At 48.8% G+C, this 21763-nt stretch overlaps 1 protein-coding gene across 2 annotated transcripts; it reads right to left on the bottom strand.

Moving 5' to 3' along the window:
* Nucleotides 1-4: 4 nt before the first annotated feature.
* LOC136562458 (SLAIN motif-containing protein-like) lies at nucleotides 5-20730 on the bottom strand. Of its 2 annotated transcripts, XM_066559301.1 has the most exons (9): nucleotides 20569-20730; nucleotides 17323-18017; nucleotides 8857-8990; nucleotides 6257-6406; nucleotides 3876-4016; nucleotides 2957-3274; nucleotides 2061-2198; nucleotides 1675-1981; nucleotides 5-1030 (listed from the first exon to the last, which is right to left on the bottom strand). In XM_066559301.1, the coding sequence occupies exons 2-9, from the start codon at nucleotides 17994-17996 to the stop codon at nucleotides 964-966; spliced, it is 1929 nt and encodes a 642-aa protein (XP_066415398.1). In that variant the 5' UTR covers nucleotides 17997-18017; nucleotides 20569-20730; the 3' UTR covers nucleotides 5-963. The 2 variants fall into 2 exon arrangements, with proteins under 2 accessions (XP_066415398.1, XP_066415399.1); XM_066559302.1 differs by lacking the exon at nucleotides 6257-6406.
* Between the last annotated feature and the right edge of the window lie 1033 nt (nucleotides 20731-21763).

The following is a 21763-nucleotide window of genomic DNA, read 5'->3' on the forward strand; positions in this document are numbered from 1 at the left end:
CATATCTATTTCAGCACCATAACATTTTATTAAACTACACTATCAAAGTCACATTGATGGCAGGGAGAACATTGCTATCAGTGCATATTTCCTGGACTAAGACTGTATTTGTAGCATCCAGCACTTGCTGAGAGAAAAAGGACACTGGAACAGAATCCTTAAGAGACAGTAGAAAACTTCTACAAAAGTCAGGGCAGTTGGGAACCAGCTGAGATCTTCAACACTTCAAGACAAAGTTGTGAGGGAAAGGGATTTTTAAAAATTTACTCTTAAGTGGTGTTGAGCTGACTCAGCTGAGGTAAGGTGCTGGTGCCCAGCAGTTTTTAATGGCATCCCTGTCCCTGCCTGTTCACACCCCACACAAATATTGTGTACTGCTCCTCGTGACCTGTGCTGACACCTGGATACAACAGCTCAGTGTTCTACAGTTATAAAAACCTGCTGCAGCTCTAGACCAAACAATAAAAAGTAGCAGAAATACATTCTATACAGAAGTAAAAAAAAAACCCAAAACCAACAAACCAAACCCAGTTGAATTCCAGACAAATATTAGAGTACATCAGGTTGGGTTTAAAAAGTCTCAAATCTAACACCTATGTCACTATTTCTACTCCCCACGAGCTCTGCCACAGCACCAGCTCAGAGCTGCTTCTGGCACTGAGGACACCCCCAGCTCTGCAGCATCCCTGGGAGGGGATGGTGACAGACCTTCCCCAGGGCTGCAGCTGGGGTGTGGATGAAATAAGGCTTTTCCAGTCTTCCTGGGAAGACTCAGGGTTCAGTGAAGGGTGGGAGCTGTGTGTCCCAGCCCCGGCTCCTGGCAGAGCAGAGGGAGGTGGGAGGTGTGGAGAGCACAGAATGAGGGCTATGTACAGCAGTCTGCAGGGGCAGGGGCTCGGGGCCTCTCCCAGTGAGGTCATGCCCAGCCAGCTGGGATCTGCTCCACAGAGGTGTTCTGGGCTCTCAGTAGCACCCATCCTTCCAGGAGTCGTCCTCGGGGGCCTGGGGGGTCTGTGCTGCCTGGAGGAACCTGGGGGGACAAAGCAACACGTCAGGGACAGCTCCAGGAAAAGCCTTGTAGTGGACACAGGTTTGGGGGTTGGGTTACCAACATCCCCCCTGCCATGGTGAAGGGTTGGGTGATGCCCTGAGCATCAGCAAACACCAACTTGAGGCACTTTAAGAAATTCAGTGGCTGTTACTGGATACTTAGACATTGACATCTGCCAAATTAACACTGTTGTGACTTCGGCCCGTGACTGAGTCCAAGAGAAATATTTTTCCATGCAAATACAACTGAACACATGAAAATTAATTGGGTATGCAGAGTACTGATATAAATTAGGAAATTAAAATTTCCCTTTTTCACGTTTTTAAAGATTTCAATGTAAGGCTCTAATGGGACATTAAAGATCAACAAGCACTGGTTGCTTATTAGTCTGGTATCAATCATATCATAAAAACTGAATCAATTCAATTTCCCTCAATAATGAATTGTAGCATAACAGCTGTTAAAAAACCAGCAACAAGAACAAAAACTCTAAGTGTTGTTACACCACTCCCCATGCTCTGCTTTCTAAGTGTTGTTACACCACTCCCCATGCTCTGCTTTCTCGCATGAACTTCATGGCATGAAGTTAGCACAGTGCCAAAGAGCTCTGCAGCCCCTCTCACCTCCTGGACGGGGGCGGTGCCTTTCCCTTGGGCACGGCCACGCCTCCCACGCCCGGCCGTGCTTTCAGGGCAGAGCCTTTGGCCACAGTGACCATGGTGCTGCTTCTGGAAGTGCAACTGCTGCTGGGAGAGCCCGTGTGGAGCTGCGCCTTGCGGACTGGGGGGACAGGAGCCGTGTAGCTGCAGGGCTTCCCCACCTGCCTGCCGGGCAGCAGGGAGTTGGCTCCCGAGGCCGCCTTGGGCTGGCGCCCCGTGAGCGGGGACTGTGCGGCCCCCGAGGAATACCTGAGCTTGCTGGGAGTCAGACCTGCAGGGACACAAGAGCACCTCAGAGGGCTGGCTAAAGGGAGAAGGGAATGGAGGAGTGTGGGAGGTGAGGCACTGACCTGCTGACCGCTGCTGAGTCCTGGGGATGCGGCTGCTGGGCACCTGCAGGTCGGACTCCAGGCTGCGGCTGCTGCGCACGGCCTCGAGCGCGCGCAGGCTGCTGCGGGCCAGGTTGGGCATGCTGTGCCTCAGCTCCTCTGAAAGCAGACACAGCCTCAGCCCCCTGCTGCTGCTCTAAGGCGCTGCAGAAACCCATGCACTCCAAAGCAGAGCAGTCTGTACCTAGTTCTTAGCTTCCAGTAAACAGCAGTGATTTTGAGACCACAGGATAAGGAGGTTGGAAGAGACCTTCAAGATCATCCCATCAACCCAGCTCCACCATGATCACCCCCTAAGCCACATCCAGAGATGGTGACTCCACCACCTCCTGAGGCAACTCATTCCAAGGCCTGACCACTTCCGTAGGGAAACAATTGATTCTAACACCTAACCTGGACCTCCCCTGGTGCAGCTTGAGGCATTTCCTCTTGTCCCTTCACTTGGGAAACGGCAGAAGAGAACAACCCCCGCCCAGCTGCACCCTCCTGTCAGGAGCTGTAGAGAGCAGTGCTGTCTTCTCCGAGCCTGCTCTTCTCCAGACTGAACAACTGCAGCTCCCTCGACCACTCCTGGTGCTCCAGCCCCATTACCTTCTCTGGCCACACTCCAGCCCCTCAATGTCCTTTTTGGAGTGAGGAGCTCAGAACTGCACACAGCACTCGAGGTATGCCCAGCAGAGGGGGCAATCCCTGCCCTGGTCCTGTGGCCATCCTGCTCTCGATCCGGCGGCCCCTGTGTCCCTTGTCCTGGACCCCTGGGCACCTCCCACCCAGCACCACCAGCACTCCCAGCCCGGAGCCCTGCAGAGGGATCCGTGTGTGCCAGAAGCCCCGTCCCTGGCTCAGATCGCCCTCACCTTCGCTGTTGGCGTACTTGAGGCGCTCCTGCATGGGGCTCTGCACCGCCCTGCGCGGGGCGCGCAGCCGCGAGGCCGCGGCCCTGCCCAGCTCCGCGCCCGAGGAGGGCGATTGGCAGCGCGGGGAGCTCAGCGGGGACGGCGAGTAGCGGTGGGCGCTGCGCAAGGACAGCGAGCAGTCGCAGTCGTCCTCGTCCTCCAGGCTGTAGGTGTCGAATTCCTGGTCGCTGTAGGTGCCGCGGCGCAGCGAGTGCAGGGAGGCGCTGGAGCTGCGGCGGGACACGGAGGCGGAGCTGGAGGCGCAGTCCTGCCGCAGGCCTGGGGACACGGGGGACACGGGCAGCACCAATTCCAACGACACAGCCCGAACGCCAGAGCAATGCTTTGGTAGTGATTTGTTTCACTCTGGAAGGAGAGTCAGGTTAAAACCTGTCCTCTCCAGAATCCATCAGCAGGAACAGCATCACCTGCATCAGCACTGCTTAATTACAGCACTGCTTAATTACAGCACTGCTTAATTACAGCACGGGTTAACATTCAGGGGACCTGCAGTGCTCCCTAATCCCACCTGAGACTGTGGACATTGCCAACAAGCTCCAGCAGGTTAAGTAGGTACAGGAGTCTAATCTACAGGTATGGGAGTCTCATTTAGAGGTTAAATCTTTTAGTTTAATTCATTCTGCACCCACCAGCATTTCAAAGGTGGGAACAAAGATTTCAAGTCTGCCTCCCATGAAAACACACCTGCCTATGTGGCACCTGGGTTATTTACAGCTTCTCACCAGTTTATGCCGTTATTGAAGTTTTCCTGCCTGACAATATAGAAGCAACTTAAAAAAAAAAACAAAAACAAAACACCAAACTCAAATAAAACCCCCCAAAAAACCCCAACCACCCAAACCAAACAAACCAAACTTACTCTCTTCCTGCAGCCGTGCCATGACCTGGACATCAGTGAGGTCCTGCAGTTTGTAGCCCATGGAGATGGAGTCGTCCGAGGTGCTGAGCTCGCTGTCCACCGAGGACTGGGAGCTCAGGGCCGAGTGCATGCTCAGGTACCCTGGGGGAGAGGGACACAAACCCAGTCACACACCCACAAACACACCAGGAGCAGCAGGGATCTATCCCAGCAATGCAGCAGTGCAGCTGTGAGAAATAAGAATTTAGAAATTCCAATGCTCCGTTTCTAACCTGCAGTTTTCAGGTGCTTTTCAAACGAGGACAGTGAGGCTGACTGGCAGGAAGCAGCTTGGTCAGTGCCCATGTAAGAAATTCATTTTACACCTGAACTTCACACCTGTGTTTTCCATGTCAGCACTTACTCTCTTCCAAGCTGGTTGAAGAAATCATGTTGGGAACCTGCTGCTTTTTCCTGCCTGCTGCATTTGATCACAGTTGGAAAGGACTGCTCAGCTTTGCTGGCAAATAGTTTATTTTAACATCACTGCTGAGTATTCAGGAAATGCCCTGCCTTCAAATCTTCTCAGAACATTGCAGGAAAACTGTGAGCTTCAGGAGGCTGAAATAATACAGTGACACAAGTGTGGCTCTACCTTAAAGGTGCATCTGGGTGTATGCTGCACAAATACACACTCCAAGTCAAGATATTGCACTATAAAATCCCCTTTCTTTCCTCCTGGTGTCAGGAAAAGACTGTAAGAGTTGAAATAAATCCATCCTCAGCTGGGCTTGCACCTGTAGGATGTGGTGGAATGAACAAGCACAGGTTTCCTGCTGTAATTAACAGCACATTCAACACTGATTAAAAATCCAGCTGGACCTTGAGACCAGCTTTCTAAAAAGCAAAACTCCCAATCCAACTTTGTTTAGTTTGGCTGTTGCATTTCAAAATGAAGGTCTAGTTAAAAATAGCCAAGGAGGGGGAAAAACTGCTCCTCCTTCCATCAGTAAAGCCGAGCTGATGATGGTTTTCAAACAGAAACCACATCTGGGCTTTGTCAAAGGGGCTGGTTTGGTTTTCAAGGGAAGTCAGTTAAACATTTTCCATTTGAAGGGTAGAAAATCTGTTTTTTCTTGGAAATAAAAGAAGATTTGGGTCAGTCAGATTGACAGGAAACTTTAAACTCGTCTTAGCACCTGCACAAGGCACAGGGAAGAGGCACCTGAGATGAAGTGAACTCATCATGCTCTGAAAGGACAGAGCCTGTCCTGGCCCTGCCCTTCCACCCAGCACATTTGCAGAGGCCAAAGACATTTTGGTTTTACTCATCAGGAGCTGCTTCTGGGTGAAAAGGTGCTCAGACACCTGGATTGCCCCCCAGCCTCATATGAAAAACAAGAAATTGCCTTAGAGATGTTTCCCTGCAGACCTCAGCTGGCAAAAATCCTCAGTCCTACGTGCATCCTTTTGTTTGCAAAACAGAGATAAGTGTTAGTTTCTATTTATAGCAGAAAATCAGACCTCAGAAATAAACCTGCACCTGTGAAAACAGCCACAGGCAACCCTTCTTCTTTTTTCAGAGGGAAAAAAAGTTCATTTAACATCAAGTTTGGAGGCAGAGACTGTTAAACATGCTTTGTGTTTTGAAACATGCAAAGTAGGGTTTAGCAATTTCACACAAAACAAACAAATAAGGACGAGTCCTTTGATAACAGAGCCAAGAGGCAAAGCCTTTGTGCAGGGAACAGCAGGAACTGCACCAAGGATAACAAATGGAGCTCCTGGAAGGGTATTCCTGCCTCCTCAGGCACAGGGAGGCTGCAGGCCACAGCATCTTGGAGGAGCTTCATTATCAGGCTGTAACAAGAGTCGTGGCTGAGCTGCCTCTAAGGTAGGGAATCTTCTCCACACACAATTAAGGCTGAAGGAAAACTTTTGGTATTTTGTTTTAGCTTCCCACTCAGGCAACTGAAGGCTTTACCCTGGAGGCTTTGGCAGCTTTTTGTTCCCTGCATTAATCAATATTCCCAAGAGAAACCTTCCCCAGAAAACTGAATCCAAGTGACTCTATAAAGATCACATCTACAGTCTACAACTTTATTCAAGAGCAATATATTTTTGCCCCAACAGCTGCTTTCTATTTTAAGCCACTTAAAATTAGTACAATTTATAAATATATATATATATAGGGAGAGAAAGTAGAGAAACCCAAACCAAGAAATAACTACAGGACATTTAGAATGCAAGGAGGTTTTCTCCCACACAAATGAAACCTGGGTGAGGAAGGGAGCAAACAAAAAGGGGAAAACACCACGAGTGGCCATGAGAACTTTTCCCTGTGCCAATCCCTACCCCTCCTTGCATTTTAAAGAGCCCAGTGCTGCAGTGCCATGCCATACCTGAGCTGCCACAGGTTAGTAGTGCTTTGTTAGTCGATTTGAGGTGCCCAGGAGAGTTTAGTGCATTGCTACAGGAGCCTGCCTCGGCATTCAGGTTATGTGCGCTGGGAGATGCCAGGGGGCTGCAATACAGGTTTTTCCATCTACTGGCTAGAAGGAAAAATACAAAAAAGCCACAAATGTTAGCAAATTATTTTGGAAACAGAGAGCAAGATCAAGAACAGGATTAAATTCTGCAGCAGAGGTATTTGCTGCTCCCTGCCACGTTGCAGGGAATGCAGCAGTGCCCAGTCCCCCACTGGTGTCCTTTAACTGCTTCTGTCCCCTCTGAGGAACTCCAAGAGGAACTCCTGACAAGCCTGGCCTTGAAGAAGCCAAACATTTACCAAGCTCCAGTGCTGGATGGATGACTAGTTCCATCAATATCTGCCACCTCTACACTCCCTTGTCACAGACACATTTTATGGAAAATCCTTTCCTTGGGATTTTTCCTCCTGAGAAGCTGAGAGGCCTCAGGAACAAAATGTACCCAATGGTTATCTGCTGCTGTGGAATGCAACAGGTGCAGCTGGGATTGGGCTCATGTGGTTGTTTCTAATGAATGGCCAATCACAGTCAGCTGGATCAGACTCTCTGAGACACAAACCTTTGTTATGATTCTTTCTTTTTCTATTCTTAGCCAGCCTTCTGATGAAATCCTTTCTTCTATTCTTTTAGTATAGTTTTAATATAAAATATATCATAAAATAATAAATCAAGCCTTCTGAAACATGGAATCAGATCCTCATCTCTTCCCTCAATCAAGAACCCCTGTGAACATGGTCACACCTCCTCATTTTAGAGACCTCACTGAACTTTATGTTACAAGTGTGTTATTCTGAATTTTTGTGATGGAACAAAGACAGTGTTAAACCACAGAAATCATGCCAATCCAATAAAATAAAATAAATAAAAACCAGCTCTTTGAATTAAACTCATTCAGCTCACACACACACACATGTTCACAAACAAACCAAAATAAGGCAGGTGGCAAAACCAAGTACCCCCATCCTTACTGGAGGTGGAAATAAGCAGCTACAACATTGAGGAAATTACACCATGATCTGGAGATACTCAAGGTGCTGCTCAACTGCACACAGAACTCAGTTCTCCCTACTGTGAGAATATCAGCTAAGAATATAATGAAGATTTTAAGAATATAAGGAAGATTCATCATATTAAGTTTTCTTTTTTTTTGTTTCTCCCACAAATATTACCAGGTCAGACTAAGTACAACTGAAGCCTGATACATTTCAGAGAGAAAAGAGATTTCATTCAAATTTCTAAGCACAGAGGGTTTATGAAAGCAAATGAAGTTTGTTCTCAAAGTCTATTCAGTTATCTCCAATCAGGAATGCCAAGGTTAAACTCAAGAGTAGCCTGAGATCTCAAGCAGTGCCAAACACTGTTAGAATGAAAACTAAAATAACCCAAACCAATCCCCAAAGCAGCCACCTCAGACTGCAAACCACAGGGCTCAAATTGTTGGTTCAAGTGAAATCAGAATTTCTGCATTCCCATGGAGACAAACCCTCAGACAGCAACGTGAGGACCCAGCTGGGGCTGCATTCCTGAGCTCAGGGATATCCATGAACTTCCAAAGAGTGACTCTCTCAGCAGTGTCACTTCTCCACACACTGCTTTTGTTGTCTGAAGGTTCCTGAGTCCAGCTGGACAGAGGAGACTGCAGCACATGCCTGCAATAATCCTGCAGCTGCAGCAAGTCCTGACCAGGAGAGCTGCATCAGAGGGAATCTAGAGAAGGTAAAAAATAGTTCCTCATTCCTTTCCAACCCCTCAGGGTCCAGGCTGTCAGGACCTCAGTGTCCAGCCCATTTCACACAAACCTGGGGGCCATTTGGGCTGACACAGGCAGGACATGCACCAGGTGCACTGCAGGTGATGCAGGACAGAGGTAGAGCAGAATAAATTCATTTTCGTCCTGTGAACTGCATCTGTTGTGAGAGCTGTCCCACCACTGAAAGCCCAGGTGGAAAAGCAAAGCCCCAAAGCCAGGCTCCAGAACACTGCCTGTGATCAGAGATGTCCCCACTGCACACAACATTCCAGGTTTTTATTTCAGGCAGATGAAATCAGGGATTTCCCCTCAGGATTAACACAACCCACAGCCACCAGGAAGTGCTTTTAGGGGATGATAAACTGGAGGAAAAACCTGGTTTCCAAGTGACACCATTTCTCCAAGTTTAGTATTTCATTGCTGTAAGCTTTGAGCAGCAGACAATTTCTTCAGCTGGGTAAGAGCAGCTGGGAAGATCCAGCAGGAATATCCAGTAGGATATCCAGAGGAGGAATCATCACCACTAGGAACACTCAGCACCAGGAGTTCTTCTCCAGCAAGAAGCTGCAAGAACAGTTTGCCATGGTTCCTTTCCCACTCCCCAGCAGCACATTTTTTCCTCTACACATTTTTTACATTTAAAAATGTTTAAATATTAACAAAACTTAAAAATTCAAGAGCCTGACAACACTAAGCTCGATTTTCCTGCTTAGAATGAGATTTGCAAGGGAGCCCAGAGCAGCAGAGGCTGCAGCTGCCCTACCTTGGTCCAGCCTGTTGATGAGGGTTCTGCAGGCAGCCTCAATCTCAGGGCTGGGGTTATCCAGCACCTGCCGGCACCACTTCAGAGGAGAGGCTGTTTTCTCATCCATGGATTTCCTTGGAGACACATAGAGCCTTTGCAAGGATTCAAAGGAGACAGGAAGAAATGCTCATTAATTCAAAGCACACAGCTACCAAAGTGCCATTTGCTAGAGTGTAGCCATGAGGAACCAACAGTTACCCAAATTAAAAAATTCAGGTTTAAATAGCATATTATGACTCAGTAAGAAAATTTACTGCCCCAGCAGGAAAATCAATGGCTTCACAGAGAAACCCATAGGCTCTGCAAGGCAAGGTGCCATCCTAGGCTACTGCAACAGTTGTTGGAGTACTCACCTATCTCTCCCTCCACTGCCCTCTTCCAAAACCCCCCCTCAGAGGCAGTGAGGGTGTGAGGTGCTCCTAACTTGAGCTGCAGGGTGATCTCCTTCCAGGAGTTGTGGCTGTTGTTTAAAAGCCTCTGGATGTGCCCTCCCAGCAGCTCTGAGACAGCCAAAGGTGCATTCCCAGGTTCCAGGGATAAACCCCTTCACTGGAGGATTCAGACATTCCCAGCCAGGCAGCAAGTGTGGCTGTGCTTTATCTTCCCTGTAATGTCAGATACATTCTCCTGCAGCCTAAGTGTCTGCCACATCTCTGACACTTCCACGGCTTTGCATGGACACCCAAGATCAGCCTTATGGACAGGCAGATTTATTCATCCTCAACTCCTGGATTATTTACAAGGGATGGGGTGGAAAGCAACATCTTCACCAGATTTCCCAAGCAGAACATTCCTCTGAGGAAAGGTCAAATCTGGGAGAGCCTTTGCTATAAAAGCAACTCAAGTATTTTATTTACACATCCCACATTTGTATTTTTAAAAGCAAAAAGCAGCTCCCTATTTTTTAATGTTTTTGCTGTTCAGCAACACATTCAAAACTTGTAACGGGAAAGAAAAATCAGTCCTCTGTACCTCCAAAACTGAAACTGTTTTTAATTCTTGCAGATCACCTGAAGAACACCCTGGTGCAGAGGGCAGTGAGACCTCGACCCAGATCTGGAGCCTGAAGGTCTTCAAGGTCCCAGCCAGCCCAAATCCTTCTGGGATTCTGTGATTTGTGGACATCAGGTTTGGCTCTCAGGGTCCCCCTCTCCTGAGGCTCTGAGGAGCTGCTGGCACAGCCTTCAGCTGCTCCCTCTGCACTGGAAAATCCCCAGCAGCAGCTCCAGGAGCTCCTGGGCCAGCCGGGAGCTCTCCCATGCACACAATCCCACAACTGCTGCTTTCCCACCAGCACCTCCCTCTCCTGGTGCTGCTTTACCTCAGGAACTGCTCCCAGCTGACAGAGAACCCTCCTGGTCACCAGCAAACACCCAGAGCCATACCTGTGTCCAGAGCATTTCCCCTTCCTCAGGCCAGAATCCAGTATTTAAGCATAAAGGAACCCTGGGGGTGGAGTTAAGACTTCAAGAGATGTCTGCCTGTGCTTCAGTTGCCTCCTCCTCTCTCTCCCAACTTTTGTCACTCCTGCAGCAAGGTACACAGAGCCTTTTTGCTCCAATTCCTCACTCTCTCACAGCCAGCTCAGATCCAACCCATAGAACACTGATTTCCTCAACAAAACTGCAGTAAATCAGCAGGAATGTCAGTCATTATCCCACTCATTCCTGAAAACCTAGGTTTAAATTACAGAGAAACACTGTGGGACTTACAGCTGTCAGGTGTCCTGGCTGGAACACCAACACCTGGCCAAGACAGAACACAAACAGCTGGGATATTGAAAATGCTGTACAGGTCTGCCTGACCTACTGCCCTGGCTCCTGTCCTGACCCTAACCCTGATCCAGGCAGGGGTAACAGGGAATGCAGAAAGCAACACTCCCCAGACATGGCAGGTTTTGGGGCTATGAGCACCACTGCATGCAACAGCTCTCCAAATACTGTTTGTCACCTGCAGAAGGACATTTATTCTCTATTTCTGTTTGTCACCTGCAGAAGGACATTTATTCTCTATTTTTTGACACACCACTCCTGACTTGCCAGCCCTGCCTCTGGCCAGAGCCATCTTTTTCAGGGAACAGACTCAGCCTCTTTAGTCACAACTCAAACAGAAGCTCTTCCCCACCAAGGTTTACACAAACCCAAATGCAAATAAAAAAATCCAAAGGCTAATTTGTTATTGATAAAATAAATGCTGAAGAATGAATGCAAATATTCCTGACTCTCCAAAGGTACCTCTCAGGACAGACCCCCCCCAGCCAATCTTGCTGCATTTCTGCATGGATAAATGAGCATTACAAGCACTCAAATCCAATCAAATCCAGGAAGCAAAGTGCTCCCTCTCCCTGGATTTACTGTACAGCTCAGACCACAAAAGGAGCACTAAAACCAGCAGACAAAAAAGAGGCCAACAGCCTCCTCAGGGCAGGTCAGGCTGCTCTGCACATATTCCAGGTTCAGGGAGAGAATCCTGCCCAGCTCCTTCCCTGCTCCATCCCAGCTGAGGATGGCAACACTTGTTTGCTTGGCAGAGCCATTCCCACATGGGGAAAGCTGTGGAGTCCTCTGGGCTCTGCCACAGGACTCTGATTTTTTCTGCTGACAAATCCATTGGCAAGAGAAGCTCTCACAATTTCCCCAAACCCAATTAAGTGAACACAGCTCAATTCTTCAGAGCACTGACAGGCAACTTAGTTTAAAACAAAAGGAATTCTGGTTTGATTTCACAGCACCAGGATTCCAATTTTCCTTCTGCAGGAGCTTTGGGAAGGGCTCAGCACCCTGATTCCTCCAAAGGTGCTGGCACAGCACTAAACTAAAAGCTCCAGCCCCTCAAATATGTGAATGTGAATATTTCTCTGGCCATATTAAGAGCCAGAAGTCACCTTTTCCTAGGCTCAGGAAAGTCCAGTGAACAGTGTCACCCACCAGAGGCTGACTTAACCCAGCCTCACATCCAGGGAGCTAAAACCTTGGAAAAAGGGTGGGGTGAAAAGGTAAAAAGTCTTGGATTTGTTTAAAAACAGTCAGAATTTTTCCTTCTGGCACTTTCAGCCTCCAGGCTGCTTGATTTGCCAGGGGAACTGAATCCCAGAAGCACTGGAAAAGCAGGGCCACCCCAGAGTCAGGCAGAGCTGAACACAGCCCTGCTCAGGACCAAGCCTCACCACCCTGCAGTTCCTCAGCTCAGCACTTTGGGTGTTCCCTCTAAATGTCTCTGAATGTTTTCTTTTGTCAAACTGCAAATGAAAATTGGTTATTTAGATACTTACAAGGCCTCATACAAAATGCACAAAGTAAACATTTGGGCAAATATTCCCAGTTTGATGGATTGGGGGTTTGTTGTATAAATTATTAAGTACAAATGAGATTTTATTCAGCTTCTGAGAGGAAACCCTTCAATAATAAAGTATCTTTACTTTCTGCTTACTAATGTTTGTGTTTACCCTGTAAAACAGAGTATTTTGTGACAAACATCTCTGGTAAGGACCCAGTGCCACAAGGATTTTTCTTTCATTAAGCTGTAGCCATTCACAAATAAATTTGGGATACACTCTGCACTTTATTCTGACATAATCCAGAGCACTAAAACCAAGGAATATTCCAGAGATACTACTTCCCTTATGGAATCAATGTCACAGAAGGATTTACTGGAGTTAATGGCCACTATTGTTGGACTTTGAAATTCCTGCTTTAAAAAAACCCAAACCCCAAGAATGCAGGAAACACAACAACTTTCTCAACTTGCACAATGCACCGAGAAAAAGCATCCTCACACTGAAAAACTGATCAGAGCAGCTTTAAGAGTGAAATCCTGGGAATTTTAGATCCTGCTCATGCAGAGGATCTGCAGCAGAAATCTATAAATTGTAAGAGCAGAATTCAGGCTGCAGAAGGCTCTAGAACCAGTGCATTAGGAAATTAAACTGAGCGTAAAGCAAAGGCCATTTCTGAAGACACAGCTTGGGTTATTATCCATCTTCCAAAGCACTTGGCACCAGTGTCTGCAGCAGCTCCAAAAATGGCAATCACTGCACTGATTTGCAGGCCTCTGAGTTATACCAACACAGCAAGTAGAACTCAAACAGCTGAAAGGGTTTAGAACGATTCAGGTGTATGAGATACACCTCCTTCAAGTGCTGAAAGGCAGCTGAATTCCTCTCCAAAGCATGGACTTCAAACAGGTAATACATTCATTTTCCTTTCCTTTACATATCAGACTTCAGAGAGCTGATTTTCACATTTAGTACTCTGCTTATGCTGTGCTAATCTCAAATCTAAACACTCCTGCTGAACAGAAATCCTAACACAGACAAGACAGGAGGAGAAAGTCACAGTGAAACAATAATATCCAGGTTCTGAAATGACAGAAACATAAAAGGAAAAAATGGGGAAAATCCTGTGGAGAACACTCCACACAAAAACATTCTGCTGTTAGCCCAAGGAGAGGACTGAGCTTTATTCCTAAGAAATTGCAAAGAGAGGAAAAAATGACACTGCAAAGACACTTTCTCATGTCTATTTAGGGACTAATCCTGCTGAACAAAACACCAAAAAATCAGTCCCCAAGTCAGAGCAGCTCCAAAGCTCATGTTAAATTAATCTCCTGCCCCAGCCAGCAGCCCACAGTGATGGCAAGGCAGCTGGGGTGCACTCCAGAGTGCTGCTGTGAGCACAGAGACACACAGACACACACAGACAGACACACAGACAGACACACAGACACACACACACACACACACACAGACACACACACACACAGACACACACACACAGAGACACAGACAGACACAGACACACAGACACAGACACACACAGACAGACACACACACAGACACACACACAGACACAGACAGACACACAGACACACAGACACAGACACACACAGACAGACACACACACAGACACACAGACACACACACACAGACTGACACACACACAGACAGACACACAGACAGACACAGACACACAGACACACAGACAGACACACAGACACACACAGACACACACACAGACACACACAGACACACACACACAGACCCCAGCAATCCTGCAGCAGGCCCAGCCTGCTCCCCACCTCTCTGGCACTGACCCTGAGGATTTCCCTGCTACCCCTGATTTCACAGAGATGTGAGGAACGGGAGGCACAGCCTGGAGCACTCCCAGCCTCAGCCAGGCCCTGCCATCAGAAAGAAGCAGCTCTCCCTCCCAGGCCGAGCTCTGCACGCGATGTCAGCGCCAGGCAGGTTCTGCCTTTCAGCTCTGCCACCAGGGACGTTCCCACAGAGCTGCACGGGGCTCTGAGCAGCTCCTGTGCCAGAGATGTCCCAGCAGGGCAGATGTCACCCAGCACAAACAGGCAGCACTCACCTCAAACCAGTCAGGAAAGCTTTGGAGAAGTCACTTGTGCATTATTGAATGCAACAGAGGTAAAAACACCTGATAAAATGATCAGTCTGAGAAAACAGGACCTTGCAAATCGCTGTTTCTAAGTCATGTAGATCTTGTCAGCAGCACCCTGTGACCAGGAGAGATCCCAGGGAAGCTACAGCACAGCCTGTGAAGGGTATAAATGGATTACCCAGACACTCTGTAAGTAACCTTCTCCCCCAGGCTGGAGGCACAAGGGGCTGCACTGGTAGAATTCCTGGATTTTGTGCAGCATCATATCCTCACTTGGTGGAACTTCCTCAGAATTTCTCTCCCTATCTCTGATGGTACAAGCAGCAATGCTTTCCTCCAGTACACTGAATTAAAGACTTAAACATGAATGTAGAAGAGGGTCACTGGACACAGAGCTAAGGCTGAGAATTGCATACCCAGGAAACTCCTGCACTGGCATTTCTGAGAGCACAACACACTCCTGCTCCCTGCAAACACCAATTCAAGGGCACCCCACTTGCTGTGCTGAGCACGGATTCAGGCAGCAGACAACTCAACACTGAGGAGAAGACAGCATGACCCAGTTTCAGTCAAGAGAGACTTTTGGGAACGAGAGCAGCAATTCAGGGATTCACCTGAGTGCCAGGGATTCCTTCTTCTTCTCACCCCATGGAAAAAACCAGAATGACAAACACTGGGGAACACAACCCATGTAATGCTATCAGCAGCAGATCTGGTTTGCTCCCTGGGTAAGAGGGAATTTGGATAAAAGCCTTCCCAAAAGAGCTCCGGAGCTGCCCTGTGCTCGAGTCCAAGGTGAGCATCACTGAGCTCCTCAGTGCCAGAGCCCAGCTCCATGGCATTGGTCTCCAGGATATTTACAATTTTGAGCAGCTATCTGAGAAAGGGAGCTGAGGGAGCAGCCCAGGCCAGGCAGGCCAGGGCAGAGTTACAGCAGCTGGGAGTGGGCTCTGCCTCGGGTTTCACACAGCTCAGTCGCTGCAAACACAGCTCCAAAACACAACCTCAGAGCTGCTGACCAGGGCAGCTGCACAGACACTTCTGACACTTCCAGCTGAATAAAGAGAATAATTTCAAAATAGAGAAGGGACTGAGACTCCACCTACACCTGCAGAGAACAGCAAGAAATCCTTCTCCAGTCCATCCTCCGTCCAGGGAAGAAGGATGTACAATGCTTTAAAAAGGATTGCAAATACACAATACACTCAGCCATTCCCTCTGGATTTGCTCAATCCAGGCAGCACTGAATTGCCCCCATCAGCAAAGCCACCTTGTTAGAGCTGATCCTAAATTCACAGAGAATTAAAGGCATTTGTTGGGTTTTCTTCTTGTTTGCTTTAAGAAAACCCTCCCTCCCCTCCAAGCAGTTTACTGGTTCTTGCTGTGGGAAAGCACAAACACCTGCAGGGGCTGCATGTGGGATGTGTTTATGGAGACAGTTTGGGATATTTGGCAGTGAGCACAGGCACTATTGATTGTACACAGGATTCATTCCCCACTTTCAGAACGAGCTCCAGAACAAGAAGCCACCACTAAAAGCAGCTTCCTGTTTCAGCAGGTTTGTTTGACAAGAGGAAAAGGGAACAGATGGAAGTGATGCAGCACAATCAAAGATAATTTATGGAAACAGCACTTGCACAAGTGCTCTGGATCACCACCCTTATCCAGCTCCTCAGGGGCCTCTTTGTCACAGGTTACCCTGTTCCAACCAAATCTGGCATAAAACAGAACTAACAAAGCCACAAGGATCCTACAAGGTGCAGAGTGAAGGGTACCTGGGAAAGAAGGGCCTTACCAGCCACCAACTGAAGGAAAGGTCAAAGAAGAGAACTCCTGAGCACAGAATCTCTCCTAATACACTGGGCAGCATCCCCTGCCTGGATAAATCTCAGCCTCTGAGACTCAACAGAATTTGAAGACTCTCCCCTGTCACAGGCTCTATAAATGTGAATATAAACCTGGCTGCTTCCATTAACACAGAAATAATAAAGCTCATCTTCCATATGCAACCTGTTAAATATATTCCCTTATATAGTTTTAAGAAATCAGCTCAAAATCAGCTGTTGAGGTATATTGAAGAGTTCCAGTGATCAAGTATTTGGGTTTTAAAAGTACACTTGCAAAGAAAAAAAAAATCCTGTTTTAAATGGAACCTCAAATTCAGGCTGGAGCTGATGCCATGACCTCATTGAGCTCCATTCTATTAACAAAAACTTTACCTTCCCTTCTAACAGCTAATGAATGTTTGGAGCTGAAGGTTTGGTTTGTGTTCAGCAGCCCTGTCCTTGCTGCCAGATTAATCTGGCTACACAAATTTGAAACCCAATTTGCAGAGCCCTGCGGCTCTTCCTTCCTTGCAAATTAACAACTCCGGGTAAAATCTCAAGTCCCAGCTATTGCAGGAGCTGGAATAAGCCTTAAATGTTACATTTCCCTTGCCCTTCCAAAGGTTGTTAATGTACTGATTCATAAAACAAGTTCTAAACAAGGCTGGTGGTGGAGGGGAGAGTCCCAGAGAGTCGGGTCAGTTAAGGATTACATCATTGATCTGGTTCAGTTCATGTCTCTGAACAAAAGAGGTGCTTAACTGGAAAGAAACAGCCTCCAGGAGCTGGGAATGGTTTGTCTCCTCAGGTCCTAGCAAAAGCCACAAATTCTAGATGGTCTATGGATTCTTATTGACAAAATTGTTGTTAAAATATGGTATTTGACAGTTGTATATAAGGTTTAAAAGCTCCACTATTCATTCATCTGCATGTGCTATATATAACGAAACTTAGAAGGAAAGGAAGCTGCAGCAGTGGCTGGAAGGAAGGGGGAAAAACCAGCACCAACAGGTAAAGTTATTTTTTAAAACATAATGGTCTGGCACAATGGACATAAAAATAAGAACAGTCACTAATGAGAACTGCATACTTGCTGCTAAAAATCCAGGTCCTGTACAGAAATCAGTTTATAGCTTTAAAGGAGTTGCTCACCTAACCACAGCACATCCCTGTCCCCCAGGCCTGGGGGTACCTACCAGCAATCCTCCTCTTCAGGGCCATTTTCCAGTTCTAACACTTTGACTTCATCCAGATCCGCGTGACTCGGAAGCCCCTCCAGATCTGCACCCTTTTCACCGGGGTTCTGTTCATGGATTGCAGCCGGGGTGTGGATCCCTGCCATGAGCAGGCTGCCCAGGAGCTCAGCGCTGTCACTTGGATCCACAGGCGAGGGACACTGGCCATTGCTGTGCCTCTGCCCCCCATTGGGAGACACCTCCTCGGGGGCACTGTTGCAGCTGTATTGCATTGGGGCATCCAGGGCTCTTCTGAAGTTGTTCTCCCCTTCCTCGTGCCTCATCTTGCTCAGCTGGCTGTGCAGATCCGCCATCAGCTGCAGCTCCTGCTGCTCGGCCATGGCGTTGATGCTGTTGTTGATCTCCATCCCGTTGAGGCCGGGCTCGTGGTTGTCCACCCCGGCGCGGATGTCCCCAGGCACGTTTGTCCCCAGCAGGCTCCTGCTGCTCCTGCTCCTGGCGTGCTGATTGTCCAGCTCCAGCCTGCGGACCAGCTCGCGCAGCTTCCGCACCTCGGGGCCCACGTCCTCGGGGGGCTCCGGGCCCATGGCCGAGTGCTCGGGGGCGTCCCTGCCCAGGGCCGGCTCCAGAGCGGGGTCCTGCTGGATCAGCGGCGCGTTCCCGGGCACCACCATCCTCCGGGATGCCCGCTCCCGCTGCAAGGCACCAAACACAGCAAAGAGCCACGAGAGCTTTAGGCAAGTGGAATTCGACACCAAAAATTCTGGCTTTTCTAAGCATCGGCTAATGACACTGGGGTGGAAGGTGTCTGAATTTCATCCAAACCCAAAAAGAATGACTGAAATTAGGGCTGAATGCTGCAAAGCCCACAAATTCCTCTTTTTGAACTGCAAGGATGTGCACCTGTTCTGCTATCAATGAGTTTAATAGAAGGAAGCTGATTTAATCCCCCACAATAGTTTAGTTTCCATCTGTTTACCAACAAAACACTTGAGAAAAGCACTGATGGAGCAAAGTCAGGAAACATCATTAACAAGGTGCTGACGTCAGACAACAACAGTGTCAAGAAAATGGTGAAAACATCCTTTGTTCATTACCAGGTCTATCCTGGCAAAGCAGAAAAAACTTGGAAAAATTTCTGTATCACCTTATGCCAAAGTAACAACAGGAACTGCAGTTACTGTGGTACATGAAAATAACCTTAAGTAATGTTTTTACTGGTGTATTTTCCTGTTAAAATTGAAAAGAGAGGCGTGCAAACAGGGAAAAATAAAAAAAACCCAACTTAAGATTACACACTCCACTGAGCCAAAAAACCCTGAAGTGTATTTCACACTAGTTTTACAACATGGGCAAACACTGCTTTTCCCCTCCACTTGATTTACGTGAGTTCTCAGTTTCACTGGGCACATTCATTTCCAAACTGACTCTTCACTGAAAACCCCTAAACTAACGGTCCATGGAGGAGTAAAACCACAAAAAAAAGATTTTAAAAAAAGGTTAAAAGTAAAAAAATAAAAAGGTTAAAAGTCAGAAATCCTCTCTGTTTTGCAGAAGGAGGAGAAGAGGGGGTGAGTCAACACAACCAATTCAAAGTTTAAAAATTGATGCACTTGTTACAACTGCAATCAAACCCTGCCTTTTTGTGGCTGTGGATGTTCTTCCCCCTCCCTCTGCTGCTTGAAAATGTCATCTGTTTTTAAGTGACAGCAGGCAAAGGAAACCACAAAAACTCAGTGTCACACAAAGCAAGGTTACAAACAGACACCCCCATAGGTACCTCAGCATCTCTCTATTATTTAGGCTGTTGTAACAGCAACAGTTGGGTACATTTCTTTTAAAATACATTTTGTTTTGTTGGGGTTTTTTAATTGATTTTTTATTATTATTTTGGTCCTCTATCTGCAAGATGTAAATTTTCAACTTCCACTCAATTTAATAAAAAAATACAAACAGCCCTTAGGAAGAGCTGTGAGGAACAGAGCACACTTTCCACCCATATTCCAAACCTGTGCCTGTAAGCAGCACTGCTGAAGGCATTTTGCTTTGGGGAAAGGAAATTTACTGTGGAGTTACCAAGCAATCCCATTCCCACCCATGTTCCAGCTTCAAAAAGCTCCTCACGTGGATTCCCACTCCTCCAAACCCATAGGATCCCCTCGGGTAACTGCACTGAGATTTCCAAAGAGATCTCCGAGGAAGGGGCAGTGTGATTCCCAGATATATCCCAAAGCTCAGCAACTCTCAGGATGCACCAGTGGAGCGTTCTAGGAGTTCCACTGTCCAAGCAAAACAGTGGCTCAAGGAGGGAATTAAGGAGATGGGTCACCCAAAAAAATTCGTTCTCTTCCAAGGGTGAGGAGCTGCAAAAAAACCTAACGTGAGGAAAAAACACACACTGAGGGGAAAGAGCAGCTGAAAAGCGTTCAGTCTTTCCCCACAACCACTAAGCCTAAAAACCACCAAAAAAAAAACCCCCGCAAAGACATGCGGGGGAAGAGATACAAACCTGTGAAAGTTAATTTCATCGTGTAACGGGGGAAAGAAATAAAATACGTTTAGAAGAAGGCAAAAAGGCGGCAGCCGTGAGCGGGTCGGAGACAATAATTCGGAGTTTGCCGAGCAGACATCCGGGTGTCTCACCGAGGGTAACGGTCCCCTCACCCCGCGGGCCGCCAGGGCCGGGGGCTCGGAGGGCTCCGAGAGCTGCAGGGGCTGGGAAGGGACTGGGGGGGCCTGGGGGGGCTTCCATGGGGTTTAGGGGGTCTTGGGGGAATGATGGCCATGGGGCTCAAGGGAGGTGCAGGCTCTGGGGAGGCTTCGGGGGCTCTGAGAATCAGGGGGGAGGCTATGAGGGGGCTGTGGGGGGCTCTGATGGCCATGGGACTGCGTGGGGGGTTCTGGGGGGCAATGATGGCCGTGGGGCTGGAAGAGCTGGAGGGGAGGCTGTGAGGGGGCTGCGGGGCTGTGATGGCCATGAGCGCTGTGAGAGGGCTCTGAGAGGCCGGGGGGTTGTGATGGCCGGGGGGCTGGGGGAGCTCCGTGCAGCTCCGAGAGCCGGGGGGGTGAGGCAAGGGACGGGCTGAGGCTCTGAGGAGGGCTCTGAGCGGGCTCCGATGGCCGTGATGGGGGAGCGCGCTGTGCGGCACCGGCGGACGCGACCCCCGCGGGGGGCACGGGCGCGGCCGGTCCGCACCGAGCGCGGCAGAGCCGAGCGCGGCGGGCACCTCCCCCCTCGGACGGTACCTGGATGGATAGATGGATGGATGGATGGATGGATGGACAGACGGCCGGACAGGCGGATGGCGGTCGGTCGGAGGGCGGGCGCCCGCCCGGTCGGTGCCGGTGCCGCCTTTCTCCGGCGGCTCAGCCCGGCCCGCGAACGGCGGGAGGCGCCGCCTCCGCCCCTGTGTGGGGAACGGGGGATGGGGGCGCTGCGCCTGCGCGGGGCCGCCTCAGGCGGCGGCGGGCGGGGGGCGGCCCCGGTGAGGGGCACGGGAGTGAGGGGACGAGGGCCGGGGCAAGGGGGGAAAGGAAGTGAGGGGGAATGGCGGTGAGAAGGGGAAAAAGGGGATGGATGAGGGGAAAAGCGGGGAGTGATGATGGGAAGGAGGTGAGTGGAGTGAGAGGGATGTGGACGTGAGTGAGGAGGAAAAGGGATGGATGAGGGAAATGGGGATTAATGAGGGGAAAAGTGGGGAGTGGCGGGAAAAGGGTTAAAAGGGAGTGAGAGAGAAAGGGGTAAGTGATGGCAGAAAGGGGGTAAGTGAGGGAAAGGGGCGAGTGAGGGGGAAAGGGGAGTGAGGGTGAAAGGGAAACGGAGCAGGTGAGGGAAGAAAGGGGATGTCTGATGGGGGAAAGGGGTGAGAGGAGGAAAAGGGTCAGATGAATGAGGGGAAAATGAAGGAGTGGTGGTGGGAAGGAGGTGAGTGAGTGAGGAGGAAGAGGAGTGGGGATCAATGAGGGGAAAAGGTTTAAAAGGGGGAAAAGGTGAATAGGGAAAAGGCAGTGAGAGGGAATGGGGTAAGTGATGGTAGAAAGGGGGTAAGTGAGGGGCTATGAGAGTGAGGGGGAGGAAAGGAAAGGAGGGAAAAAGGTGAGGAAGTGAGGGAAGAGGGGAAGGGAGAGAGGAAGAGGAGCGAATGAGGGGAAAAGGGCTGAATAGGGAAGGGATGAATGAGGGGGGAAAGGGTCTCTCCCTGTGCATGTGATCCAGAAAAATGCACAGAATACAGCTTAGCTGGGATCTCCCAAAGCTTTGGTGCGTGTAATGTCTCTTCAGGACAGTTTTATCAAACAACAATAAAATAGCTCCATTCTTTGACATCGTCCTCCCAGATGTGCCTGTTGGACCCACACACAGCCTCTGGCACCTCCTGATAAGAAGTGTTGGATGTTTGGCAGTCACCAAGGCCACGTGCTACGAGCAGAATCCAGAATC

This window comes from Molothrus aeneus, chromosome 14, assembly GCF_037042795.1.
Source record: "Molothrus aeneus isolate 106 chromosome 14, BPBGC_Maene_1.0, whole genome shotgun sequence".
Classification (NCBI taxonomy): domain Eukaryota; kingdom Metazoa; phylum Chordata; class Aves; order Passeriformes; family Icteridae; genus Molothrus; species Molothrus aeneus.